Here is a 27884-nt window from a genome sequence, read left to right as displayed (position 1 = left end):
GTGCCTATACCGCCACAGCCAAAATCCAGGCACCCGCGAGACGTGTACGACATTCCCGTCATTGGGCCAGGCTGCGCAGGTACGGTTTCGCCTGCATGCTTGGTACTTATGCTGACAAGGGTCGTCCAAGGAACTGAAGCTCAGGGAAACATCTCGGTGTACGGGACTTGCTCTGAATATGGAGGCGCGCTGCGCAGTAGTGGCGATTCCAAAAGCGCACCAAGGCTTCAGCCTCGATCAGCTCCTGTGGGCCACGGGCTTGCTATTCTTCGATCTGCAGAGCAGACGGCAGCTTATCATGATCATTCTGTGGAATGATGTGTCAGGAATGACCAAAGTCTGTCTCCCGCTCGCTGGGTTTGATGAGGAACTATGATTTTGAAAGGTCGTCGATAGGCAAGGAGATCCCAGTCACGGGAGAGGTGGTTTATGTCACCCGCACAAAAGGATGTTGCTGAGTCATCTGCTATGCCGTGGGGTGCATAACGCCGAGCCCGTGACCATCGCGTCTGCTGACGGAAGCATCCTCATCCTCCATCGCAATCATCGCCATCATCATCATTACCCTTTCTTTGCAATGCCCTAACCGCCCCCGCAATTCATCAACGTACCGATGTCATGCAGATGAAGTCAATCCCTTGTCTTCTCTCGAAGCAGCAGAGCTATGGCCGGTGATGTCATCGACGTCTAAGCTCTTATGCCAATGACGCCTTGCGGGGAGACTCAACCGGGAGCAAAGTTTCTATCATGCTCTCAAATGACACCATGACTTCGGCAAATCTAGGCTCGATGCTTATACCTCTCGCCTACGAACATCCAGGATAACCTTCGGCGACCCACGGTTCGCACCGTGTTTGAGCTTCAATGACGACCCGGCGACCAATCCATACTGCGGTAACGACTCGTGATGTCAGAATTGCATCGGACCCGGATCCTTGAGGTCTTCCCATGAGAATACCTTCGCCGTATGGTGTGCTGGGCCGGAATATCATATAACGGTCGCCTATCGCTGTCGAAGTCAATTGTGTTCCATGAAAGCACCGTCACATTCTTCCTCATTGACAACCGATGTAGCAGCATGTCTTCCTCAGTCAAGATGGAAAGAAATGCTGTCAACGGCGGCATCAGCTCGCCCCCCGTGCTCCGGGAAACATTAGATCTCGTCTCGCACAAATGTCCCTCACACCTCGACATCCCAGCCAACAAGGTCCAGGCCAAATCGTCGACAGTTGATGTCTTTTTCGATGCCATAGCCGCCGAAAGGCTTCGCCGCATGCCACCCGATGGAAGCCGACTTGATGGTGCTCTATGCCGGGCATCTCGCCTGGCCTTTGCTGTTGCCTCGTTAAGAGATTCGGTCACTGGTTTTCTGGATGGCGGAGACGAGGCCGCCACGATGATTTGGGGAGCGACTCTGCTGCTCCTCGAGGTGCGTCCCCCTGTTTCTCTGCTTGCCGGTGCATCAGTTACCTAATATTTCACTCTCAGATGGGTATGGATCACATTGAAACGTTAGACAGCATCTTCGGACAATACGGTCGGATTACCATGGGAATTTCGCTGCTTTTACAACAAGAGAGTTCTTTTCACTCTTCTCGATCTCTTCAACAAGAAGTGGCCGAAATATACGCCCATCTACTCCAATTGATCATGCACATCAGCATGGAGTACCGCCAAGGGGTGCGTAGCCAGAACTGGCAGGCCGTAGGCGAGGCCGTGAACGGGTCTTTCTTCTGCTATTTCAACCGATTTACCGTTCATTGGCGCCGGATGTCACAAGTTGCGCTCTCGACCGGACCGGAAGATCAGTCGGTCGCCGATTTTGCAGCCGTCTATCAATTTCTCGAGCTTCAGGATCGTCCACTGCAAATGTTCTTAGATGGCCACAATCATTCCCTGACGGACGGCTCCTTTGCCTGGTTTGACCCCCATTTAACTACGTTCACTCTGAGTCGTCGTAACCTCATGCTGGTTACGGGTCACCCAGGCTCAGGAAAGAGTGCACTAGCTCAATGGACTGTGGAAAAGCTTCAGGTCTCGCCAGAGTTTGACATTTGGAGTGTCGTTCCCGTCGCAATCAGGTCGGACGTGCCCATTACCACCCTGACGCTGAGCATCCTCAAGAACATTCTCATACAGATTCTTGATCACTGTGTCAGTAGTCGAAAAGCCCAAGATTCGATCCTGTCTGCGGTTACCAAGGCTCTCGAATTGGCTGAAACAGGAGCCACAGATCCCCAGGTGGAGGATCAACTGTGGGTGGCCATGCGGACGGCGCTCCAGTCGAATCTTCATTTCTTGCTTGTAGTGGATGGGATCGATCAGATTAAACCCCCAAATACTACAGTCGACTCCTTTCTCCATCGTCTACAGGACGCTGTCTCGGAGCGTAACACGCCTTCCAAGCTGATTGTGTTCAGCCGCCCTTTAACGAATTCGCAGATGCCAGTCCGTGACACCATCACCACTCATCAACTTACAATGAGTGCTTCTTTGACTCAACTTGACCTGCAAGGTGCCGTGGAGGACACGATGGCCTCTGATGCAGCCTTTTCTGGTCTGGACAGCTTGCAAACCAAAGCTCTATCAACATCAATTGTTCCTCGTGCTCAAGGTTGTTTTGTCTGGGCGCAGCTAGCCCTCGAACTTGCACGACATCAGTCTTCGTTTTCAGAAATGGTATCCGCTATCAAGAATGCTCCCAAGACCCTTGGGGATCTAATTGACCGGCATTTGCACGGAATTAATCTCCACCGGATGGGCATTCAGAGTGTTCTCGCGTGGTTAACGGCGTCAGAGCGCCCCTTCCGCATCCAAGAAGTGGAACAGTTACTTGCAGTTGATGTAAAGTCGCTTAAGGTAGCTACTCGCACGCCAAATATCGATCGTGATGTCCTGCAGCCACTAACCCGGATTACTTCTGTCCGGGACGGGTTTGTCTCCTTCCGACATCCCATGGTCCGAGAACACATTCAAGCGCGGGCGATAATGAGCCAGGTGGTTCCGTTTACCTTAGCTGAAGCCCACTACGACTTGTTGATACGCTCGCTAGCTTGGGTACGCCGATCGGTCTCCGACGAGGTTGTCGTCGCCTGGGACAAACTGGGTGTGAGCGCCCGCGACGGATACATGGACGCCTACGAGTTGTTGGAATATACCTCACGTTATTGGCTGTCTCATATGCTGTCTTCCCCCATTGCTACATCCAACCGCGAGCTATCATTTACGGGCCCCTTCCGCCGAGCCATGCCGACCTCGGTTATCTTTGCTCAGCTGGAACTTACAAACCGTGAATCACAATTCAGTCGCTCGAGCATTGTTGAGCTATATCGACTGTCCGTTGTGGTGCGTCGTGGAGTCCTGGGCAACGATTCTCATGCTCTACTTCAGAGTCTGATCCTAAGTGCTCGTGCAGCGGATCGGGCCAGAGCAACCTGGGCCAATGATCACCTTTTCGATGCTTGGACTCGCAGCCGGGCTCTTCTCGGACCCACAAACCCTATCAGCCGGGATCTAGAACAGCTTTTGGTATCCTCCCCGGAGGGCAAAGGCCATGCAGATCGTTCCACTGGCATGAAGATGGATGCGCTACGGGACATGACCCTGGCAAATTGGGGCTCCTCTGACATCACGTTCACTCAACGTTTGCAATACCTGAACCGCCTGGTGACGTCGTATGAGCGTAGCGATCAGAAGGAGTCGGCGTATGGTGTCTCCAAACAGTTTTATCATCAAACAGTCTCGACCTATGGGGTTCATTCGTCCGAAGCCATGCAAGCGGCCGAATTCCTTATGCATCATTTCACAATTACTCCTCCTGATGAACTGGCGTTGGAGCTCACTCGTGCCAAATATGAAACCATGCTGCGGTCGATGGACGTGAGCGACCCGCGTCGTATTTCAGAAGGACTTCGTCTGGCCCAGATGTATGAAGAGAGCAACCAAGCCGTCAAGGCCGAAGGAGTGCTGACTCGGTTATGGTCGGGGCTCTCGGCACGTGACATCGATCCCATCAATTCGTGGGACCAAAGAACCAAAGTCGCGTTCTACTATTCGCAGTTCCTGCGGCGCCGAGGTCGTCCCGATGAGGCAACCGCCATCCTGCGCGAACTCTCGGCAGAATTGGAAGAGGACGGCGGAGTCAAGTCACCGGAGATGGTTCAGCGTGCAGAGGAACTACGGGTGGAAGCCCGCGACATGGGTCTTGTCGACATGGACCGCGCCCTGGCATTACAGGTATGGAAGTATTATCGTGCGACGGGTCAGCAGTACTCTCCTGAAGCCGTTAAACTCGCGGAAGGCCTTGCCAGCAGCCTCATTTCATCCAGGACAGCGGTCGAGAACATCGGCGTTCTTTCCCCCGAAGAGAGCATTTTGCTGCCAGGCCTGATCGATTCGATTGCATCGGCCGGCACCAGTCAACGAACCCTACCTCTTCTCGGTCTGTGTCATCACCTCGCGACACAGCACATCCGCGCGGAAGAATGGCCAGAGGGCAGCAAGGCCGCATTAGCGGTCTTGCAACACGCATGGCCCGCTGTTGAAGACCCACAGTCCAAGGCCAAATTCCAATCGAACGAGGCCCCCGCGATGGCCAACCTCGCCTTGGATCATGCCTACTGTCTTTTCCGTCAATTGGATGTTCATACTGCTTCCGTTGTTTATGGCAATGCCTTCAAGGCCTCCATCACTGCGGATCAGGTTGCTGTTCCCTCGGTAACCACGGTTGTGAAGACTGTAGTGGAATTCTACGAGACGACCTTCCAGTTCGAAAAGGCACTTGTTCTTCTGCATCAAGTTAGTGACTTCTTTGCCTCGCGTCTTGGTGAACATGATAAACACACTATCGACACACGCTACTACGAGGGCGACTTAGCTTTACGCTTGGGCCGTCGCAGCGAGGCTGAGGATAGCTATCGCCATATATACAGAGCCTGCATCCGCGACGGTAAGATTAGTTCTTCTGGCGTACGCGCCTCTGTCGCACTCGTAGCGCTGTATGAGCAGCAGCAAAAGTGGGACGCAGCGCTGGAGGTCTACCGCCATCTATGGCCAACACTGGTGAGATTCGATGAGAGGGATGGCTACGACCGTGCTTTGCTGGAGGGTCTACTGCCGAAGACTTACGCCGGTTACATGGCTATCCTGGAGCATTCAACTATCCAGGGGACTCGTGACGAACGCCACCAGGTTGCTTTACAGCACCAGCAGCTATGCCGCAAGCTCTACGGCGCTACCAGCCCACGGACGCGCGATGCAACTCTCACGCTGGCTGCCCTATGTGCCAACAGCGCACGTCACACCGAGGCCGTCAATCTTTACCAGCAGGTGCTCAACACCAACGACTGGGTCTCTGCGTCCGAGCTCTCGCGCGGGTTATCCGACATGTCCGAACCCTTGCCCATTAGCATCAAGCATCAAATGGCCCAGCTCTACATCCGGCAGAACAACACATCAAGGGATGCCTACTCCCTGTACAACGAGGAGTTGACTATGGCCAAACAGCAGCAAGGCCTATCCGCTCCCAACACGCTCTTATGGTTGCAAGCCATCGCCAATATGCGTGCGAAGCAAGGCAGCGCTGAATCACGTCAAGAGGGAGCTGCTCTGCTCCGAGATCACGTCGACGAAGTTGTCCATGTCACTACTAATCACGATGCTTTGGTCGATCGTGCCCACCGCCTAGCTGAGATTTATCTGGAATGTGGCTATGTCGACGAGGGTAACCAGCTGATCAATGATATGCATCAACAGGTCGTTCATGAGACTCCAGCTGCTCAGCGACAGTCTTTGAATGAGTACCGCCCCGCTGTCTTTGTGGCTTCCTTTGAGCAGGTGTTTGGCCAGCAGCGAACTTCGCAGGAGATCCTCAGTGAATTGTTCCGCGAAGGTGAAGTATACAACTCTTTCCAACAGAGCCTGGCTAGTCACGATCTCGTGCCCACGTTGGCGGCAGGCGAAAAGCTGCATCGCCTGCAGGTAGATCAGAAACGGGCGGCGGCGGCTCAGAACACTCACGATAAGCTGTATGAGTACTTTTGCAACAGTCTGTCCGTTGCCTCGCCGCAACGAAAGAAAGACTCCGTTCATCAGTTCTACAATCTTTGCTGGCGAGAATCACTGCACAAGGACTACAACATTAACATTGTAGCATCCACGGCCAGCATGGTGCGGGAACTTTGCAATCGCTCACAGTTCCAAGACGCTGCCGACGTAACAGGTGTCTTCCATTCCTTCGTGCATTTGACGGAGGGATTACAAACTCCCGAAAGCATCTTCACAGCCATCAAGATCTGTCTCTATCTGAATGGCTATCAGACCAGCAAGTGTTCGGACGACACAGTCTCGGCAACCATGGCTCTAGAGTCGCAAATGCTGCTCCAGGAGATCATGTCCAACGCGAAAGAGCAACCTTTGGAGTTCTCGGAGCTGCCTTTCTCGGAACTAAATGATCTCGTCACGGTTTTGGGCGAGCATGAAATGTTTGAAGATCTCGAGGTAAGTGGATTCTGTACCGCCTGCCCTGCTCCCCTTGACCGAGTGGTGCTAACGACGCATAGGCCATACTCACCGACCTGTGGACGTCCCGCGTCGTGCAGAAGACCTGGTCGTTGCCTGTCGTCGTGTGGATTGGCCGGCGGCTGGTCGAAACCCGGTTCTGCCGTGGTCAGGCGGCTTTGGCGACGCAGCTGGGTAAGGACATTTGTTACAATCTCCGCCAGGTGTGGGGAAACTGCGATCCAGTGACGCTGGAAATGACGAAGTTGCTGTCGGGCCTGTATACGGCATCGGGAAATCATCTGGCGGCGGCGGCGCTCCACGAGACCGCACTGGCCGAGCTGCTTAATAGCGACGAGAATCAAGCCGAGTCCGTGGATGCTGTGACTCAACACCTTGAGCTCCTTCAGCATGCACAGGCTCGGCTGTCGAAAGAGGGTCAAAGTGGCGCGGTTGATGCAGCGGCCGCCCAGGAACGGGTGCAACAAATTGCGACCAAATTTGGGCTGTCCTCCTCGCAGCTTGAGGCGGCCGAGGCCGACGAAAGCCTTGGGATGTGGCAGCGACCCCGGCGGTTTAGTTTGGACGTCGAGGAGCCGACGGCGCACCAGAATCATCTGCGACAGTCTAGCGGCTCGGCCTTATTCAATGGCAACGCAGGCGCCAAGCGTATTTCGATCAGCGCCCTGTGAATTGTTTTGGGTGCCGGTGTTTCGCTCCTCTCTTCAGCTTTCTTTTTGGTTTTTCCTTCCCTGAATTCTGTCTTCCGTCTACTGTATTGTCACCCCATGAGGATTATACATAATTAATACATGCAACCTCTACGACCTTAAGTGCCTGGATCCATCACGGTCGAGGCCTTGCGCCATGCCCGACTGCATCGTAGTGGTCGTGGCCCTAGAGACAAGGTAAAAATACCCTCGAGCGCCTATTGGTCATCGAGCATCGCCACCACGGATCGCGAGTCGCGCCAGTGGAAACGACAATGCAAGCTGCATGTCAGAGTCGCATCCGGTGCACTCCAACGAACAGGGGATATGGAGGACCCGGCCATACTTAACATCTCGCGATGCCCCCTGGTTTTGAATCGCTCCCTCAACCACTCCCATTCATCAATCAACGTTGCCAAACATGAAGGCTGTCGTATATCAAAAGCCTGGCTCCTTTGTCATCGAGGATCGGCCCATGCCCACGATTCTGCAACCCGGCGATGCCATTGTGAAACTCGTCTGGACCACCATTTGCGGAACCGACCTGCACATCCTCCAGGGCCATGTTCCGTCCTGCACGCCCGGCCGTATTTTGGGCCACGAAGGCGTAGGCATTGTCGTGACGGTCGGCGCAGGCGTCAGCGGGCCGCGAGTTGGGGACCGAGTGCTGATTTCATGTATCTCGGCCTGTGGAATGTGTGCGCCGTGTCGCAAGGGGATGACTTCACACTGCTCAACGGGTGGCTGGATTCTAGGCAACGAAATCGATGGTACGCAGGCCGAGTACGTTCGCGTACCGCATGCCAGCTTCTCTCTCCATATTCTACCTGCCAGCATTCCCAGCGACCTCGCGGTCACCTTCTCCGATATCCTCCCCACGGCCTATGAGTGTGGAGTGCTCAACGCTGCCATGCAGCCCGGATCCTCGCTCGCTATCGTTGGGCCCGGGCCTATAGGTCTGGCTGCGTTGATGTTGGTCCAAAGGCTTTTCGGCCCGTCGCAAGTGGTGGTAATCGGCCGAGGCGAGTCGCGTCTGCGCATCGCCAAAAGCCTCGGGGCAGCTCACACTTTCAGCTCACGAGAAGGGTTGGAAGAGGCAGTCCGGGCGGCGATCGGCGTTAATGGTGGGGCTGGGTACGATGCCGTGATCGAGGCTGTTGGGACGAAGGAGAGCTTCGACTTGGCACAGATGCTGGTTGGGCCGGGTGGTACGATTGCCAGCCTGGGGGTATTTGGCAGTAAATGTGATCTTCATCTCGACCGGTTGTGGAATCGAAATATCTGTAGACTCCCCTATGAGCCTGTGCTGGAAGCGATCTCATGATGCTGACTGTCTTGCAGGCCTGCGCACGCGCTTGGTGGATGCCGTTTCAACGCCAGATCTGATAAAGATGGCAGAGTCACAGATGGTCCATCCGGAGGTTCTGATCTCGCACCGTGGGTGTTGACCCGCCCTATACTTTAGTCGGGCTATGCTAATCAAGGTGGTAGGATTCTCGTTTGAGGACATGATGCAGGCGTATGAGACGTTCCAGGCGGCATCCCAGCGGGATGCTCTTAAGGTGGTGATCTCTGTCGGGGCTGAAACTAGTGGCGTGGAGGATAAGAAACTCGGGGTATCTTCGTGGGAGCATGATATATTGTCAAAGGGACCCTAGCCCCTGGGACCAAAACCTCGCTCGGTACACTTCTAGAGTAGCCGGAAACAAGTAGTTTGCGAAAGTCCGAAATCCTCCGCCTGGAGTGGAGCGGTTCGCGGTGGAGGACACGAGAGGCACTCGTTCTTGTTCCTAAACAATGCTCCTCAGGCCCTTCGTTCCTGCCGTGGTTTTCATTTTTCGTTTTTCTTCTCAGTCACTGCATGGAGAATGGCAGCAATCAAAGTCTTCGTCAGATGGAGACCTCTGGGTTCCGATCCGATCGGAACTGAGGAGATCGAGTATACCTCCAATCAAGGGGACAGTAACTCGCTACTAGCTAGACCCCTCCATCGCTGCGCCTATCCACAACGACATTGCGATGTCGAGTCGCGATCGATCCTGGAAAAGCCGAAAATCCTTCACCGGCATATACCAACAAAACCACTGCAACCGACAGGTCTTCAACTCGGTTGTCGAGCCAACGTTGCCCGAAGTTCTTCGTGGCAGAGCCTGCAATTTCTTTGCCTACGGACACTCAGGCAGTGGTAAATCACATACCATGATCGGATACAACTTCGAAGAGACGGAGGAATTCGGCCTCTGCTTGGCTGCTGCCCGTCGTCTGAATGGTGAACTGGAATCTATTGACGCAGCAGCAAGCATGACGCAAAGACTCGGACTCGGGATCCGCATGTTTGAACTGCGGAAGGACAGTGCATTTGATCTCTTGAACGGGCGATGCGAATGCTTTGTTCAGGAGGGTTCTAATGGGAAAGTGTACATTCGAGGAAAGACAGAGGTGCTGAGAGACGGGAAAGTCCATGTCCGACCCATCACAACCAAAGCCTGTTGGAATTCCGAGGACATGCGCCGAGAGTTTGAAACCGGCTTGGGATATCACAGCGTTGGCTCGTCGAGTGTACATGATCAAAGCTCTCGAACCCATTCCATTCTGGAACTGGAGGTCGTGGCCTAGCAGCTACTCGAGGTGCGGGAGGCTGTGGAGGAGCGACAATCGGAGTTGGTGCCGGTGGGAAAACACGCCACTGATGTCTACATCGAGGAGCAATCTCGAGCTATTGTGAGGACGCCAGATGGAAGATACCGTCCGAATCCCGAATACAAGCTCAATCAGGCGCGCATCGACACCGCGGAGGCAGAAAAGACCAAGTTCGAGACCAACGTCAAACAGGCAGAAGAGCACGAGACCGAGATCCTCCATACCTTGTCTCGTCAATACCCCTGCATCGGAGGCAAGCCGGTTTTCGTTGATTTAGCAGGGTCAGAGTATTTCGACAACAAGAGTGAACTGGGCCCCAAGCAAACAGCCGGCGAAAAACAAGAGGCAAGGCAGATCAATGCGGATCTTCTTGCTTTGGAGGAGGTGATTCGAGCAAGAGCGATGGATCACCCGCGCGTCCCATACCGGTCTTCGTCACTGACCATGGTGCTCCGCTCGTATTTCCAAGGGTCCATTGACAGTCAATCAGCCATGATCCTCACTGCGTATCCTGCAGTTAGCCAGCTCCCCGCTACCATGAGCACCTTGAAATACGGCGATTTGGTCGGGAACGTAGGGGAGGGCGGAGATGCAGAGGAAGAGCGAGGCGGAGGACGCGAGGAAAGTCATGGCACGTGCCGAGTCGCCGGAGCAAGAAAAGCCCGAAGTTCCGGTATGACGTCAGGGCATCCAGCCCGACGGCGTGGTGTCACCGAGACAAATAACCCACTACTTCGTGCACACGCGGCTTTGGAGACTAGGACCAGACCAGGGCAGCGTAAGGTAGGGCAGGCATGCTCGGGTTCGTGGGTCCAACTCGGCAAAGGATAAGCACTAACGCAGACGGAGACCAGCCGTGGTACGTACGCGTGAGATGCCTAGTTCGGTACTAGTATAACTACACCGAATAATAATACTATAATGCCTTTTTCCATTCACCTCAGGTTGCTCCGAGTCCTCACAATCAATCTTCTTTCGATTTCCTTCCAATCGCCATGTTTCGCTTCCTCCGCAGCCAGCTGATGGTCACGCCCTCACTGCCCCCTTCCGCCTCCTTCACGGACCAAGTCGCCATCGTCACCGGTGCCAATGTCGGCCTAGGTCTCGAGGCAGCCCGTCATATCTCCCGTCTTGGTGCTCGTAAGGTCATTCTTGCCGTGCGCAACGTTCTTTCCGGGGACGAAGCCCGTCGGTCGATCGAGGAGTCCACCGGCCGAGTAGGAGTCTGCGAAGTTTGGCCCCTCGACCTAGCCTCTTACGCCTCAGTCATCGCTTTTGCACATCGCGCTCAGGCTCTACCACGTCTCGATATTGTGCTCGAGAATGCCGCGGTTGCAACCACGGAGTTCCAGCTTGCCGAGGGTCATGAGCTTAGTATAACCGTCAATGTCATCAACACCATGTTCCTGGCACTCCTACTCCTTCCTAAGCTCCGCGAAACGGCACGTCGATCTCCTCTTCGCAAACCGCATCTAACAGTAGTCGTTAGCGAGGCCCATGCCTTCACCTCCTTCCCCGAATGGCGACAGGAGTGCATTTTCGAGGCTCTGGACGACAATGGAGCCACCGACATGAATGAACGGTATCCTACTTCGAAACTGCTGGAGATTCTAGCCCTGCGCGAGTTGATCGTTCGCATGAGCGACGACGCGGTAATAATCAACATGGTTAACCCGGGGCTCTGTCATTCTCGGCTCTCGCGCGACGCTGGTATGAGCATGGCGATCATGAAGTTTTTTTTGGCCCGGTCAACCGAGGTAGGTAGTCGCACTTTAGTGACAGGAATCGTAGCTGGCTCGGAGACGCACGGCAGCTATATGAGCAATTGCCTTGTGGCGTCACACGAGCTGTCGGCTTTTGTGCGCAGCGAGGATGGGGACACAGCACAAAAGAAGATCTGGCAGGAGCTGTGCGAAATGCTAGAGGTCATCCAACCGGGGGTGACACGGAATCTATAGAAAAAGGCGAGTTGCATGAACACGTCTATGTTTGATTTCCGCAATGCAACTAAACAAATGACTTGATTAAATCCCGATGTGAGCCCCTAGACCCTAGCGGGCCTGCGCCTGGATCCATCGAATGGCGCTCTCGTAGGCTGTTGGGGTTGATCGGTGTTATTCGCTTCTGGTCTTCTTTGGAGCCAGTACTTACTGGCGATGCCGTCGGTGATCGGGTCATCCAGCCCATTTTGTCCATTTCTATGGCGAGCAACCTCAACATTGAAGTCGTAGTGATCCTCGCTCCCAAGACAAATGCCAAAGTTAGTGGCCTCGCCGGTTTTAGCATCGCCTGAAGAACGGTAGATTACCGCAGATATTGATCGGAATGTGACAAGCACCGGAGGTGTGGTTGGTGGTCATAGTTTCGCTACGAATATCAGTCAGTCGATCACAAACGTAGTGCACAAAGGTGAGACTTGCGTCTCCAGCATAGCAATGGCCAGATCCATGGTGCTTCCCTCGGCATCAAAAACAGCCGCGACCTGAAACAGAAGAGTTACCCCTTCGTAGGTAGACGACCTGGATCATCCTGGCCTATTCGTGCCGGTGAAGCTATTTGTCGTGAATCGTCTTCTGTATACCAGTGCCGCCGAAGAATCTCGCGGTTTCATTTCCCCTTCCGCCACGGCCGACTGTCCTTGATACACTAAAACCGTTCCGTTCGTCTTAGCACATCCGAATCATCCATCTTCTGCCCCTCTCCTTTGCCGTGGTTTGGACTGTCACATGGCATTTGAGCTGTCGGATTGCCTGCAATCTTGCATCGGATCCGTGCTCTTTTCGGCGGCAGAATAGACCCAAAGTTAGCAGAAGTAGCCAAGGGAAAGACTCGTTGATTTCGAAAACTATCTGTAATAAGGATACTTCTGGTTACATGTTCACAAACGTTTGATAAGCGGAAGAGAAAGGGCGCGAATTCCGAAATTAGACGCCGTGCAGAAGGGGGCTGATGCTCAGTCTACGTTCTGATGGATTATTGCAATCCATAAATAAATCCCAGCTGATCTAATTCGTCGCCATCACGGCCATAAAAGCCTACGACCTGCCAGCCCTGGGGTGCCCTGAATTCCTGACAATCGTCCGTCTGGGTGCCAACCTCCAGTTTGTTTCCAACGCTCGTCACCGCCTGCAGGTAGAATATGCGCGTGTGATTGTTGTGTTTGCCCTGGCACAGTGTGCTCTGTATCCAGTATTCGTCCTCGTTCAAGGCCAGCTTGACTAGATCACCGCCGGTGCCGCCGTGCGTGTAGTTCTTTCCCGAGGCCATGGTCAGTGTAACGCCGTCCAGACGATTAGCACCACGCAGCAAGATGTTGCTTGGTTTGCTCTGGGTCTTAGAGTTAGGCAACGAGGGCATATCATTGAACCAAGTGCTATCATAGACTGTTAGTTCCTTCGGCCATCAGGTATGTTCCAGATGAATTTTACCCGTGAGGTCCACCAAAGAGATCGCTCGGGCGCAAAGTCTCCGAGAGCGTCCACGTGAAGTTGGAGGTAATAGGATTATGGTCGGACAAAATAGTGCCGTTGTTGGACAGGAACTTGGCATCCTCGTAATTCCAGAATTTAGCGTCCAGGCTTAGAGCCCGGCTTCCTCGATAACTGTCTCTGTCAGCCCACGAACATATGATTTTCCTAAAGCGTCATACAAGATCTTATCAACCGTCTCGCAGGTGTTGTTCGGAGTGGGATTGTCGCACTTCCAGGGATCAATGCCCTGACTCGGTTCTTCTCCATTAAGAATCAACTGTATCCAAGGATTGTTCATACTCTGTTCTTTCTCAAACACCCGAATCTTCTCCCCTGACGATGTATACCGCGCGTTTGTATCGCCGAAGACCAGCACGGCATTCCCAGCCGAGTTGTTGCCGATGTAGTCGGCCAACTGCTGCAGATTGGCGCCTCGAGCCTCAACATCGGCCGAGTTGGATCTACAAACTTTAGTTGAAAGCTCAGGGGGTGACACAAGTTCATGGAAGTGTGCTCACCCGGCGTCCGCATGCAGATTGTAAAAGTCGACGTAGACACCTTCATCCAAGCGCAAGCGCATACTTGTAAATCCCTTTGGCGTCAGACAGTCGGCGCCCGAGGCGTCGGAACAGGTATCCCATTTGATCCGCTCAAAGTCGATCCAGGGAAAATTAGCCAGGGTATTTAAGCCTGATCCAAACCCCGCGCCTCCCGAAGTGGCGGTGCGATATGCATGGTTGTCGGTCTTATAGACATGGGCGTGGAAATTGAAGTCTTCCTGCACATGAATCACATCGTAGCCGTACTCTGCAAACCTGGCCCCAATGGCTTCGGAATTCGTAGCTTTATCTCCGGGGACGTCGTTGTTGTTGAAGATCGGGGGGAGACCAGCAACGTTGAAGGAGAGGACGTTGAACAGACCTGACGAGGCCGCTAGAGTGCCGGGAATACCGGCGAGGCAAAAGAGTCGCATGGTCTACTGCTTCCTGCGGCGGAGTGCGTCGAACAGTTGAAGCAACGGGCGATTTTTGGAAGGGAAAACCAATCCTTACGGGGGATTATGAGGGACCGGAGACAGTCTTTTATCTCGGATGGACCCAGTTTTATTCCCACCGATCGGCGGAAAGAAAGGAGAATGTCCGTCGGTCATCCAGCGCATTTGGCCGAGGGCTGGGGATCTAAAGCCATTAATCTTGCCCCTGCAGAGCCGGTATGACATGTGCGAGAATGAATGGCAAGCAAGTACTCGACGAGCCGGCAAGCTAGACTAAGGGGACGGTTCGCTAGTTTCATCGATATTAATTAGTGGTGCAGGTCTTTTGCAGAATATCGAGCAATGAGCGTGAGATACTGTGGCACACTGGTCACTCACCCGGCTGCGTAGCTGCAGGTGACAACATTGTAGCTGGAAGAGGGAGACCCATGGGTTTCTTGGTCCCTGTTTGGAGGGAGCGGCGGAATGGATGGAGTCGCGGCGACCACCGAACCGGAGACGACCCCGTGTCACGGGGGGCACGTGATCAATGACCACGTGATTCCCGTCCCAGCTGGTCGACCTCGTACGGGGAGACAGGCGTTTGAAATGGAATACTACCGAGCATGAGGGAGCATGAGGGAGCATGAGGCCATGTCTCCTGCCAGGCCTCAAAGCAATCACCCGATCGGCACTCGGCAAGTGTTAAACTCAGGCACCCAGGCACCTCACCACCTTCCAAACCAATTCCTCCTGGAGTCCAGGGCCAAAATAATCGGGCTGCTATCGAATTCTGCAATGTGAAGGGTGTTCCTAGTCAAGGGTAGCTAGAGTGTACATGAGTAGCAGAGTCATGATGGTTCTTTGATGCTTAGGATTACGACATCATTGTGAGATATATATTTTCCCGGGGCTGTCTACACAACATACAATACCATCTTGTTTTTTTTTTTTTTTAAAAAAATTCGGGTTGTACGCCACAGTTACTAGGATCAACGATAGTGCTAACGACGAATTATTCCCTCGCTAACCTAGTAGTAGTATTTCGCTGTAGACCGACCGAAGCAAATATGCTGCACCATACATATCGATATGACATGACGTATTTTCAAGACCCTACTCTGTAACACCCTGACCAAATCACTCGGCATCGTGGGCAAGTGGAGTGTCGGTGTGCGAGGTGCACCGGTGGGGTGATGATATTAATGACGCAAGGAGATCGGAACAATTTGTGTTCTGAATCTGCAGACCTCCCCTAGTTCCAAGCCCCGAGGGCCAAGGTCCTTGGATGGTGCTAGGCAACACTGTTTTCGACTTTCCGCGGACTGCTAGTTCAGCCCTACGGGGCAGACGGGATCCACTCTGACCCAATCCTCCTCGCCACGACGAGGAGGAATACTCTCCTCGGTCGGCCGTGACTCTCGGGTAAAGCGATCGCCTCCTGCCTAGTCGTGATAAGCTCGATGGAACTGCCACCACCACGTCATCATCCGTACCACCAGACGCTGCCCTAGCTTGTGGAAGAAGGGCAGGGGCAGAGGCCGATGCCAGGCCCATCCCAGCCCCTCGCGGATCTGCATACCCACTACCTTGCGCCAGTCGACGTGATGGGCGAAGTGGAAGGGGAAATGGTGCTGGCTGACCGTACGCATCGTGCAGTCGATCAGCGGCTGATCAAGAAATTCGATTTGCGGCGGGTGGATTCGGGGCTCGGCGCTCTCAAAGTCAATCTCCAGCCGCAGCGTCCCCATCCCCGTAAACTGCTTCACTTGCACCAAGAGATCGTGATGCCGGTGGTCCTGCCGATTGTGGACGATGGTCATGTCGATGAGCGGTTCCGCGTGGGATCGCTCTACGAGATGGTGGCGAGGGTCCCAGATCCAAGGTGGCGCCAGGTCCACGCGAAAGTGACCCTCGAGGATCAAGTTGGGAGACTCCGGTTTCGAATAGATGGTAAACTTGGAGAACCGTAGGGGCTGATCCATCGAGGCCAGCGATTGGACCGTCACCTTCTGGGCGGGTGTCTCGCTGCCCGGTCGAGCGAGGCCGGCGTTGACATATCGCACGATGTGATCACAGATGCGACGCTCGTAGAGATGCCATACACGTCCCAGGACCACGTTGATCCACTCGACACTTTCTCCCTGCTGGAGCCTTTTGCTCCCGTGGTACCGCCGAAGCTCGTCCCGAATGGTGCGCTCGACTCGGCGGATGGAGACCTGGTAGTGAGTACGACAGACAGCCAGCAGCAGAACCAGCCACACGAAGCCAAAGTTGAGGCGACAGAGTGTCCACGAGGCCAAGCAGCCCACCACTATGACCTTCGATTCCTTGTAGGTTTGCTCGATGGTATCGAGAGTGTCGGTGAGGGAGAGAACGGGCTTCAGGGCATCTGGGTTGGGTTTCCCCATGATTCGGGGGAGGGGACGGCGTTAGGAGTCAAGTAGGGATTTAGATAAGCTTTCATGAGAGAAAATGAAGTTGAGAATCCACAGAGGACACTAGGGATGAGTCCATACTGCTGGGTGACTGCAGCACTGGGGGATGGGGGAGGGGGAAGCAGGGGCAGGGAGGTGGAGGAGGAGAGAGGGAGGGAGGGAGAAGGGGGAGACGCCGAAGGTGCATTGGACGTGCATGATTTAGGCAATCACAATAGGATACACCTTATACTTCAGGCTCGGGACCCGATGCACAGGAGGTATACGTACAAACTCCGTAGATGGTATAGTTCCTAGGCAAGCATGACAAACAATGCAAACTCTTCCTGCCCCCACTCAGTATTACCTTAGCGCCATTCCGCCCCACCGTCGTACGAAGTGCCTAAGGTACCGAACTTCCTCTCCTCACCCTCCATCCTCCATCCTCCATCCTCCATTTTATCATGCCCACTTGCCAATTAGCGCCATGATGCCTGCCCCCAGTAACGTACATCCCACCATCATCCCGAGATGCGATCGGCGCTTGGGACGCTCCGGGTCGAAGAGGAAATCTCGCGCCAGCAGTTCCACCAAGCTGCTGTAGATCAGGATTCCAGCCGAGACGGCATTCAGCACTCCTTGCACAATCAATGCCGTCTTCGACCCGGGGTTGTAGGAGTTACGTACACCCAACCCGATGGCGATGGAAACCGGCGTGGTGAGCCCGTACGCCAGGCAGAGTGCCCACGGGAGCCACCGGCGCGTCCCAAAATGCAGAGCCGACATGCGCGCCCCGATCCCCAGCCCCTCAAATGCCTGGTGGAAGACGAGTACAGGGTAGAGAGTCGCAAACTCGTCACCGGTGACCCCCAAATTTAGCCCGATGATGACCGAGTGGAAGATGATGCCGAACTCGAGGATCAGGAAAGCAGCGAACTGCTGGCGGAAAGCTTGTTCAGAGGCCACCGAAGTCGCCTCGCTTTGACTCTCGTCGGGTTTGGAGGCTCTCGTCCCCGCGTTGGAGTGGCAATTTGTCGTCACAAAAAAGTTGGTCGTCCCGTCCTCGCGTTCTACGCCATATTTGCGTTCCACATACACCTCGGCGGCGAGGTCCAGCAGGAAAATCGTCACCACGGATGCCAACACAATGGCAGCGCACCAAGAATAGTCGCCCCAGCGTCCCGAAACGCCCACGCAGGTCTTGGGGCCAATGCGCTTGTAAGCTGGATCGAGGAGATGGATAAACGCGGTCGCTAGGATGACGCCGGTACCGAAGTATCGCGCAAAAAGATAGACGTGGTAGGGAATCTTCCATCGGGGAACCCGCTTGGCGATCACGGGGAAGAGTGTCAAAATTGTCGAAGTCACGAAAATCACAAAAATAGAGGAGATGCGAGCGCCCAAGTGACCGTTGTAATCGTTCTCTGACAACGAGAGGTAACAGATCACGTCCTCCTTGCTGGCTGTGTTCAGATCAACGTGAGAGGCATTGAAGGATGACATGGTGCCGACCCGTAAAGAAATAGAAGCAATTTGTCTATACGGGGAAGGATACTTGACTGGGACGAGGACTTTTATACTAAAGCAATGAGGACCTTGAGAGGGTCCGAAAGATAGCCTGTACGCTGGTAGACCCGTCTATTTCGAAGCCGACGAGTTGTATGAGCACTGACCATAAGCAGACAGATCCTCTCGCCTTGTGTGGCCCAGTGCCCGGTTTATTCTATAAAAATTCTCCACTCATACCTGGAATGTCCCCTCAATTTGCTGTAGGTGATTTTGAATTGAAAGAGTTCTCGCTGGTACATGGGACGTGGAGACTCAGGTTCCCTGGCGGTATGCCTTCACATAGCTTGCTTGACAAGCTTTGCTCAAGCTCCCAAATAATTACGACCGGTCTTTTCCATTTTTCTTTGTGGAGTCGGTCGTAGGGCTGAGTCTTGAGGACCTTGACAGCACTCCATACTCTCAGGGATCTGGCAGCCAATAGGCTTGTCGGGATCTCTGTTGCCTGCTGCTACCTCGTCTCGCTTCGAGGAGCCATTGATGGGTCGAAATCCGTACTTTTCGGTTTCGGGATCCGGTTATGATTCTCGAAGACGCTATAGGCTTTGTGCTGAAGTCGTTAGTGAGCGTGCATGGCAAATCGACTAATAATTCAGGCACCTTGGCTGATTAATGAATCGTTCAATCAACTGGACTTGAACACCAACCATGTTACAATAGTACCTAGGCGCTTTAGACTCCATCTAGTCCAAACCAATCAGCTTCGACAACTTTATGGCTATCTATCGGACGGGTCTTTGCGCTGGGTGAAGTTTAAAGTGGACAGAGTCTAGAAAAGTTCTTTGAGACTTGCGAACCCACGACCATCGACGGTAACTTCAAGAGAGGTGTTCTGATGATAGGGAGAGGCCGATTAGATAGACGTGCAAGAGGTCAGGAGCTCACATGTTAGCTGTATGATGGGCTCGAATATTGACAACCCATTTTGCAGAACCGTTAACTGACCAGGAGCAGTGACCCGTGACGCCGACTCTGCCTGCACGAATCCAAGGGCAACAACCCTATTAGCCTGGGATGATGGGATCGTCAATTTCTTTCACCGCCACGACACCCTTGCGCCGATAAACAGTCTTGTCGCTCTCTTGGAAGCGTTGACGTTACGCCTATACGACGTATTAATGATTTTCACGGTGTGATGCGCGGGAATGTTTTATTGCAAGGCCGATGGTCTGATGAGTAGGAGAATGGAATTCAAGGCATACGCGGCCATGAGGCCTATCGTTTGCCAGCCAGCCTGCCGATCACCAAGGTTTAATACATTCGAAGTCATGGAACCTTCTCGACAACGCAAGCGGTATACGGATCGAAATTATCGCGCATGCGATGAATATGCATTTAATATCGTGACTCGTGTCCAGTGGCTCTGGTACTGTGGTGGATTGATTGCCCGGCAATAAACCGGCACAGAGTGATCGTCTTCTCTAACCGCTATTGCCCACTCCGTGATTTGGTATACTTACACCCAGATCAAGCTTGACCGCGCAAGGTTCACGGACGGAATGGGATGGGCGCGCTCTTTGGGACGAGATTAATCTCTGGTGGTGGATCGGGCGTGGATCCCACGGGTCACCACGCCCTGACGATCACTACGTTTTCTCCGCCAACAACGTCCCAACCCGGTCCGGGTAGGACCGATCGTCAATGGAATTGTCTCATCCTGCCACTTGTCGACCATGGGCTAGGTGAGCTTGCGAGCTTCCAGGGCGAGGGCTTCGACCTTTCCAAGAACAAGTGATCGACGCGGAAGAACTGCGCTTCGTGGAAAACGTCCGAATCGAGTCTGCTAGGCATCCACTCATCCGTTTCACCATAAGAGACGGTTATCAATCTCCGACAGACTCCGCGCGGGAGAGCTTGATGACGCGTGGAGTGGAGGCTTCTGTTCTGGTCCCTGGAACTCCAGTGATCTTTTTGTACTACTCTCAGGCAGAGTACACTCGACAATCATATCCTATATAACCGGCCTAGATGCCAGGAACCTCTCACAACAGCAATCCTCACCACTCGCTCATCCACGATCTTTAGTCTTTCTCTCACACGTTCCTTTCATTGACTGCTGGCTCAGTTCCTCCTTTGACTTATTCACGTTCGCTTGTTTTCTTTGTAACTTCACTTCATTCCTTCCGACCATTCCCGGAAACCTTTCTAGAATGGCCTTTCTTCGTTCCCTATTGACAGCCACTGCCCTACTGGGTGTTTCTGCCCAGGCCAAGGGAGTCGTTGGCACTCCTTTTGGATTCGCTAGCGGTACTACTGGCGGTGGTGACGCCGCCGCTGCCGCCCCCAGCGACCTGGCTGAATTGAAGTCCTGGCTCTCGGATGACACCCCTCGGGTGATCTTGATCGACAAGGAGTTCAACTTCATTGGTAGCGAGGACACCTGCACTGACTGCCAGTGCTGCATCCCCGACTCCAACAGCTGCGGCAGCTCCGGTCAGAACGCCATCAAGACCGACGGATCCGACTGGTGCGGCGACTATCCCACCACCAAGTGTACCTACGACAACGCTGGTCTCGAGGGTCTGGAGGTCGCCTCCCACAAGTCCATTGTTGGCGTCGGTAGCGCGGGCGTGCTTCGTGGCAAGGGATTGCGTCTCACCAGTGGTGTGAACAACGTCATTATCCAAAACCTCCACATCACCGAGCTCAACCCTCAGTACATCTGGGGCGGTGATGCCATCACTTTGGATGGCACCAACAACATCTGGATTGACCATGTGAAGGTCAACCTCGTTGGCCGCCAAATGTTTGTGTCTGGATACAAGTCTAGTAAGTATCCTTTTCTCTCCCTCCTGGCCCCTGTTGGACAGGGTTTCTTCGATGACAGATACTGATCCTGCCGATAGGCGGTAGCGTGACCATCTCCAACAGTGAATTCGACGGCCGCACTAGCTGGTCTGCCTCTTGCGATGGCCATCATTACTGGAGCGTGTAAGTGCAGAGCCTTCCTACCTCTCAAAGCCCCAGCACTCTGTTCCCGCCAGCTAATATCATCCACCAGGCTCGGATACGGCAAGGGCGATCAGGTCACCTTCGCCAACAACTACATCCATCACACTTCTGGCCGCTCTCCGAAGCTCGAGTTCAACAGCCACTGGCACGCCTACAACAACTACTGGACCAAGAACTCCGGCCATGCCTTCGACGTCGGCGAGAACACCAACGCTTTGATCGAAGGCAATGTCTTCGAAAGCGTCAAGACCCCCTTTGAGGACGACAGCAACCCTGGCTCCACCTTTGCCGCCAGCTCTAGCGACGCGTCGACCTGCACTTCTAAGCTGGGCCGCGCCTGTGTTCCCAACGTCCTGACCGACTCGGGTAAACTGTCCGCCAGTGACGAGTCGGTTCTCTCAGGCTGGCCCACTGGCGAGGGCAACGTCACCGTCAAGCCCGCCAGCAAGGTTTCCTCGTACGTCCTGGCCCATGCGGGTATCGGCAAGCTGGGCAGCTCCGCCAGCGCGACGGCCACCGTCGGTGGCTCCGCCGCCGCGACTTCTGGCGCCGTCCCGTCCAGCTCCGCGGCTGCCTCTTCTTCGTCCGTTGCCAAGCGCTTCGCTCCCGACTCTGGCGCCCAGTCGGAGGCTGGTCCCTGGGGCACTCCGTTCCCTACCCCTAGCAACGTTTCCTGGGGCTGGAAGACCATCACCGTGCCCGTCCCCATCCCCACCGGCACCCCTTCGGGGTTCCCGGCGGGTCAGCCCTCGCCTGCTCCCACTGGCGAGTCTGAGTCGAAGCACAAGTTTCCCTTCTTCGGTGCCTTTGGCTTCTAAGTTCGACGGCTCCGTTCCTGCGACTAATGCTACGGGGAACGGTCCACACACCTGAACCCCCTCGCTCCCACTGCGAGCATTAGTCCCGTTGACTGGATGGGCACTTGTATTTATTCGCTTGCCTGGTCTATGCCAGTGTTCACAACTAGACTATTACTCTTAGCCAAATACATTGTCGTTCGCGCGACTTGGCCCTGCAATTTCGCAGCAGTAGTTCCACCGACTGTGTACCGTCATCGGGGCACGTCTTACAGTTTCGTAGTTCAGCGTAACTTGGTTCTTTGAATAATGCCATGTGTACCTTTGGTACGAATGTCTGAAGGGGGGGATGAGGTTCCCCAGCACCTTTCCACATAAAGCACTGCCACGACGATCTCGCGAGGATGCGGGAAAACCAACCTGCCGATCCCTGCAGGCTCCTCAAATGTTTCAGTCGAGAGCCAGATTCCTTCCCGCTGTCGAACATCGGCGAAAGTTCGGAGTCCAGGAACGTATGCAAGGCATCCGAAGGGAATTGATACTATTACGGCGCGGAGAGGGAAGGGAGGAGGAATGGACCAGCCCCTGGCGCAATTTAAATGTGCGGAGACGGATGCCTCAATTCTGACATGTCACCAGCCTCAAGTGTCCCCAGTGGTGCGACGGCATCTCCATCCCCCGCCCAGGTCGTTGCAAAATGCGGTCTGCTAATGCATAGGGTTCGGGTGAACCGTGGGATCGGGATCACGTCGAGGGAAAAGGATCGAGTCGTCATTCTCACTCACGGCTTCTCCAATAATCCGGCTGGACTCCCCCCACCAACTGTGCACTGTTCAACCCAAGTCCAACTTCTTGAGTGGCCAACGACTTTGTTCCTCATCTTCTCCCCCCCCCCCCCTTCCCAGTTGTCATCGACAATCGGTCTTTCGATAACTACCACGAGCAACCTCCTCCTCCCCCTTGTTCCGCGCCGGCCCTGTTGCAGCTATGAGCAATTATCCCGACGATGGCCGACCGAAGAACGACTCCTCCGGCTTCACAATCGGGGCGCGAAAGAAGATCCGACCCACATATTCGTGCTTGAACTGCCACAAGCGCAAAGTCAAGGTTGGTCAACCTGCCAAGTCCGCCTGGTCTCATACGCGGCAGATTGGAGAGTGTGTGAGAACATCGTTGCGTCAATCCTCTTCTGCCCGTTGCGTTGCCCTTGCGCCCGACCACACTTTGCCCGTGGCTAATCCATCTCATCCCAACGCAGTGCGACAGAGTGAAGCCATGCGGGGCATGCTGTCTTCGAGGCACCCCGTCGGAGTGCGAGTATGGCACCAGCAAGAAAGACCGGCATTATATTCAGCAATCCACCCTCATCGAAAACCTCACGCGAACCTGTGACAGCCTTCGGCGCCAGCTGGACGAAGCTCGCCGCCTTGCGAACCTGCCCCCCATAAAGCACGAGGAGAGTAGCGGCGGCCTATATCGCATCCGGTCCGACGGGGATGACGAGACAATCGAGGACGCGCCGGATCTGGCGGAAGGTTCCCCTCCTGAGCGGTCGGAGACTCGAGTGTTGGACAAAGATGGTGATTCTTGGTCGCAACAAGCCTGTACGCGAACATCCTTTCGCTCTTAGTCTTCCCGACCCATTCCACCGCTCCACGTGCCGTCGCTTTGAATAAAGCTGGAGGTCCAGTTCTACGATTGTTGACCACACTGCAGCATCTGGCGCAGCCTCTTCGTTATCACACTCCAAAAAACAGTTGACGGACCCGGCTCTAGCTACCGCTGTGATGGATCTCTTCGTCGAACGCTTGATCAGCAACTTTAGCCCCAAAGATCACGCGAAATATGGTGGGACCATTGCATTGCGCGAGGCCTCGGAAATGCGAATGTTATCGCCCATTATATGTAACGCCTTTGAGGCGGCGTCGCTCACGTTTGCCGGTCGCAGGGACCGAAACCTGTCGGTCGAGGTTGCCGGGCACTCGCGGTATGTTCGGGTATTGCGACAACTGCAGAATGCTTTGTACGACCCAAAGCAGAGTCACTCCACCGAAGTACTGGTTGCCATCCTGCTGGCCACCATAATTGAGGTCCGTTGGCACGCCTCCGTTGACCGTGACCGTGCTCATCGTTATGTAGGCCTTCAAACAAAGCTCCAGCGATTCGATCTTCAGGCACCAACTCGGAGGCCTCGAGCTTCTCCGCACGCGAACTCCATACCGGCACCGCTATGGCATCGAGCGGTCGTTATTTGTCGATCTCCGACTCTACTGGGTAGGTGGATCTTCCTCACGATCTTGTCAGCTAGGTCGGTTGCTCACGATGTTAGATCACCGCCGCCCTCGTGCATCGAAAGCCAACTTTCATGGCGTCTAAAGAGTGGCTGAGCGTCCCTTGGCCGGATGATGCCGCATCAAAAGATATATTACATCGGCTCTTGGATATCGCCGTCGATATTCCCGGGTACCTTTATCGAATTGACGAGTTCATGGCCCTGTTACAGGAAGGCACCACGGCCCCAAGTCAGCTGGTAGCGATGCAGTCCGCGATATGGGAACAAGCTGGCGACCTCCAGGCCCGCTTAAACTCGTGGAAGACGGTGCATGCCGACACATATCCACTTGGAGCACCCAGCGAGGAACTGGACGATGAGACGGCAGACGGCTTCCCAGTATTCAGATGCCGGAACCCCAGCACGATGCATACCACCACCGCCACAATTCTACAGTATCCTGATATCTTGCTTGCTACTTCCATGTGCTTTTACTGGGCGTTTTGCTTGGTCATCTCTGCCACGGACAGTGGTCTAGTCAGTGTGTTGGGACTGCAGGAGCGATACCAGTTTGCCTGCAACATCTGTCGCAGCATGAAATATTACATCCAGAATATCCCGGGTTGTCTGGTGTCGCGGATCATGTTTGTGCTACGAACGGCATTGGATGCGTTTGCAGATGGCATGATTGAGAAGGAATTCCTAGTCGAGGTCTTCCGTTACATCGGGAAGAAGCTGGAATTCCCAGTATTCTCGAACCAGTGCACTTCCTCTGCCGTCAAGCCTGAGTACAAATGAGGATGTGTGTTTGGCTTTGGCCTTGGTCTTTCTTTCTTTCTTCGTTTTTAAATTACCGGGTTGGATATCAAATTGTTTTTCAGATTTAGCGATTTTGGCATTGGTGTCGGATTCGGGCATGATAAATCGGATACAGGCGTCTTCCGCACATTTGGACTTTTGGGATTGGGAGAGAGCGGAACGCCCTCGTCTACCTGTTTATTGGTTTTTTTTTTTTTTTTTTTTTTTTTATTCTTCTTTTTTTTGGTAACATTCAGGAACACATGGATATTTCAAAGCAATGCTCGTGGTGGCTCACAAATTTGGCACTATTGACGCACTAGGAAATGATTAGACTTGCTGCTTGCAGTCTGCATGTTCAGCAGACCCCCCAAGATTCCCTTGGTGCAGTAGCATCTGTCCCCATCAATAATGGGCCCATTTTCGCGGTTCTACCGCGACGAGGGCTGGGACCGATGTCGCCCGGGTCAAGTCGGTTATATCGCGGACCCCGACCAACCGGGACCCGTCTCCAACGGTCTCTTGAAGGAACGGGGTGGTCAGTGGCCAGACTCGCAGTCTGGGGGATGGGTTTCCACGGGCAGAGTCGAAGGGTCGGCCCGTTTGTCTTTGGTTTGGATTGCTTGGTCGCGGTGGAATCATGGTCACACACCGGCGTCGGTGGTGATGAAGGCCTCCTTGTGGTAATTCATGAACTCGCGGTCGAAGAGATTACCTGCACCGGCCGAGCGAGGCTTTTCGGGCGAGCCGATGGTGAATCCACCCTGGGGATCCACCGGCAGCCAATTGGCCGTGAAGCGAGTGCTACCGTCGGGCATTTCCAGCGGAGTCAGGCCTTCGTCGTCGTCACTTGCAGCCGCCGCCGCAAATGCCTCGGGAAGATCCATCATCTGTGCATGATATTCCCAGCCATCATCGCTTCCACTGTACGATCCGTGGCTAGTGCCGGGGGAGGCGCTGGGGTCTAGCAAAGACGAGGGCGAAACGGGCATGGGCTGCTGTTGCAGTGTCGCGTTGTTCATGTACAGCGCGCGCTCGGTGGCCACCTGCGAGGTGGATCGTAACAAGTCATCGAGCGAGAGGGGGTCCTTGGACAGCGGGTAGAAATGTGGGAATCTAAAGTCCCTCGGTCAGTCAGTCCGGTGCCCTGCGTGCGTGATGAGGACTAACTAGCGTACATGGGGAATTTATCCGCGTCCGTCGGCGCGTAGTTGGTCAGCGGGTCGTAAAAATTGTCCGTCTTTGCCGACATCTGCTGCTCCATGGGCGTTGGCCCGGGGTTATTGCCCAAGAGGAGCTGGGCCGCCATCCCGTCGTATCCTGGAGCGGGAAATTGGCATTGCTGCAGCTCTTCCTCGTTCACAAAGCCTGTGTCCAGGCCGAGGGCGTGCGGAGCGTCCAACGCATCCAGCGACCACGTCGGGAACTCGAACGGAGGAGTGCCATCGGCCATTTCGGAGCAATGTTTCATCGGTTGGCGCAACAACGCGGGTTTGACGAACAGAGACTTGACTTGAATTGAATTGAAAATCACCAGCCAACACTCATGACACTCCGGGAGGATAATCAGTCGTGCGACGGGCAGCACAGTCAAGGCGAGCTCAACTATTAAAGCAAGGGAGGATCCTGGCACAGAGTATGGTTCTAAAGCAAAACTCGGCTCACTCCTGTCTCACCATCAAGGATCAAGAAACCAAGAACATAGATCTGAAGTGGGAAACAACCAACCCGGAAAGTCCGGGGAAGCGACGCCTTTATTTCATTTCGCCGTCTCCGCCGAATCCTGAAACAGGCAAGTGACTTGCTTTGCACAACGCACGGCAGGAGGCAAAAGAACCGACAGCATCGTGGCACCGGAGCCCATCGGCAAAATAGGATCCATGGAGTATCTGGAGTGGACTTGGAACCGTATGGTCGAGGAGGAAGCATGTGGAGAGGAGCGGCGGTCATTTAACCGAGCCTGCCTCGATTCCCCAGATTCCCCTGAAAATCTCCGCCACGCCACTCGCTCTCGGTTGGCCCGAAATTAACCGAGTCGTCCGCCTGTCTCGGCCCGGATGTGGTCTGGGGTAGTTCACGGTTTTCTGCCGATTGACAACCCGTTTTCCCCAGAGTCTGCCCGGCTGATATCGAACCAATTTATCTGGGAAAGATTACGATGCAGCCCTTGGTTTGCCACCGAATCCCCTACACCCTGGGGCTAGTCACGTCCTTCTGGGCGGCATAGGCCTGGCGAACAATCTGCTCGGCAAAAGATGCATTCTCTGGCATTCCACACCCACCGGTCGGCTCTGAGTTCGAGACAGTCTCACATTGGAGATGGGTCCATCGTTGTCGATCTCACCCACGGACGGACAGGCCGGAGTACGGGCTGACCAGACGTGGAGACGAACTTGATCACCAAGTAGACTGACCTTTGGTCGCTGGAGATCCTCCTTCCCAGATCCTGAATATCCGATATATCCACATAAGTGTACCCGGTGATTTGCTGGTAGGTCTGCCGAGCCTCAACTATACGGCGCCATGACCTTGTTGCCCCCGGATCACGAGCCATCCCGTTCTCGTGTGCATGCGTTGTTCCGATGTGCCCACGGAGTACTTCGTCCAAAACTTGCCCCTGAAGAGGAATGCTAGCCCCAGCCGAAACGGTGCATGATTCGCCAGTATGGCTCGGGCCCGGTCCTATGCAACGGAGGCAGATCATACGCTTACTGGGTTGATCATTGGAGGCAATGCGAACTAAACATGTTCTTATATACACTCCAATTGCTTATCATCTGCACCCCTGGAA

The 27884-nt window shown here is 54.3% G+C and overlaps 10 protein-coding genes across 10 annotated transcripts; 5 read left to right on the top strand and 5 right to left on the bottom strand.

Annotated features, from left to right (window-relative positions):
• Positions 1-1078: 1078 nt before the first annotated feature.
• Positions 1079-7190, top strand: P170DRAFT_365971 (NACHT domain protein; the record flags this gene model as incomplete). Its single annotated transcript, XM_024844736.1, has 3 exons — positions 1079-1429; positions 1489-6498; positions 6561-7190. 3 exons carry the CDS (start codon positions 1079-1081, stop codon positions 7188-7190), a joined length of 5991 nt encoding a protein of 1996 aa, XP_024700622.1.
• Positions 7191-7410: 220 nt separating this feature from the next.
• On the top strand, positions 7411-9047 carry P170DRAFT_279513 (putative zinc-containing alcohol dehydrogenase). The gene is made up of 3 exons (XM_024843184.1): positions 7411-8491; positions 8550-8645; positions 8700-9047. Exons 1-3 carry the CDS (start codon positions 7630-7632, stop codon positions 8864-8866), a joined length of 1125 nt encoding a protein of 374 aa, XP_024700621.1. The 5' UTR covers positions 7411-7629; the 3' UTR covers positions 8867-9047.
• A 1723-nt stretch (positions 9048-10770) lies between these two features.
• Positions 10771-11830, top strand: P170DRAFT_279529 (putative short-chain dehydrogenase/reductase family protein). The gene has a single exon (XM_024843185.1). It carries the CDS (start codon positions 10844-10846, stop codon positions 11804-11806), a length of 963 nt encoding a protein of 320 aa, XP_024700620.1. The 5' UTR covers positions 10771-10843; the 3' UTR covers positions 11807-11830.
• Positions 11831-11899: 69 nt separating this feature from the next.
• Positions 11900-12297, bottom strand: P170DRAFT_479833 (glycoside hydrolase family 134 protein; the record flags this gene model as incomplete). Its single annotated transcript, XM_024853724.1, has 4 exons — positions 11900-11943; positions 12000-12137; positions 12187-12215; positions 12245-12297. 4 exons carry the CDS (start codon positions 12295-12297, stop codon positions 11900-11902), a joined length of 264 nt encoding a protein of 87 aa, XP_024700619.1.
• A 524-nt stretch (positions 12298-12821) lies between these two features.
• Positions 12822-14291, bottom strand: P170DRAFT_366475 (endonuclease/exonuclease/phosphatase family protein; the record flags this gene model as incomplete). The annotated part of the gene is made up of 4 exons (XM_024844759.1): positions 12822-13221; positions 13277-13450; positions 13498-13779; positions 13837-14291. 4 exons carry the CDS (start codon positions 14289-14291, stop codon positions 12822-12824), a joined length of 1311 nt encoding a protein of 436 aa, XP_024700618.1.
• Positions 14292-15643: 1352 nt separating this feature from the next.
• Positions 15644-16803, bottom strand: P170DRAFT_440451 (uncharacterized protein). Its single transcript, XM_024850084.1, has one exon. It carries the CDS (start codon positions 16700-16702, stop codon positions 15737-15739), a length of 966 nt encoding a protein of 321 aa, XP_024700617.1. The 5' UTR covers positions 16703-16803; the 3' UTR covers positions 15644-15736.
• Positions 16804-17170: 367 nt separating this feature from the next.
• Positions 17171-18211, bottom strand: zrfA (high-affinity Zn(2+) transporter ZRT1; the record flags this gene model as incomplete). Its single annotated transcript, XM_024844802.1, has 1 exon — positions 17171-18211. The coding sequence occupies one exon, from the start codon at positions 18209-18211 to the stop codon at positions 17171-17173; it is 1041 nt and encodes a 346-aa protein (XP_024700616.1).
• A 2044-nt stretch (positions 18212-20255) lies between these two features.
• P170DRAFT_279276 (polysaccharide lyase family 1 protein) lies at positions 20256-22333 on the top strand. The gene is made up of 3 exons (XM_024843183.1): positions 20256-21043; positions 21121-21205; positions 21276-22333. The coding sequence occupies exons 1-3, from the start codon at positions 20425-20427 to the stop codon at positions 22042-22044; spliced, it is 1473 nt and encodes a 490-aa protein (XP_024700615.1). The 5' UTR covers positions 20256-20424; the 3' UTR covers positions 22045-22333.
• Positions 22334-23010: 677 nt separating this feature from the next.
• P170DRAFT_450273 (Zn(II)2Cys6 transcription factor) lies at positions 23011-25093 on the top strand (the record flags this gene model as incomplete). Its single annotated transcript, XM_024851110.1, has 6 exons — positions 23011-23130; positions 23282-23574; positions 23654-23685; positions 23752-24113; positions 24163-24297; positions 24353-25093. The coding sequence occupies 6 exons, from the start codon at positions 23011-23013 to the stop codon at positions 25091-25093; spliced, it is 1683 nt and encodes a 560-aa protein (XP_024700614.1).
• Positions 25094-25335: 242 nt separating this feature from the next.
• P170DRAFT_440445 (uncharacterized protein) lies at positions 25336-26238 on the bottom strand. The gene has a single exon (XM_024850083.1). The coding sequence runs from the start codon at positions 26113-26115 to the stop codon at positions 25738-25740; it is 378 nt and encodes a 125-aa protein (XP_024700613.1). The 5' UTR covers positions 26116-26238; the 3' UTR covers positions 25336-25737.
• Positions 26239-27884: the final 1646 nt, after the last annotated feature.

This window comes from Aspergillus steynii (assembly GCF_002849105.1).
Source record: "Aspergillus steynii IBT 23096 chromosome Unknown P170scaffold_8, whole genome shotgun sequence".
Lineage (NCBI taxonomy): Eukaryota > Fungi > Ascomycota > Eurotiomycetes > Eurotiales > Aspergillaceae > Aspergillus > Aspergillus steynii.
Note: the sequence above shows the minus strand (reverse complement) of the source record. Positions and strands in the feature narration are given on the sequence as shown.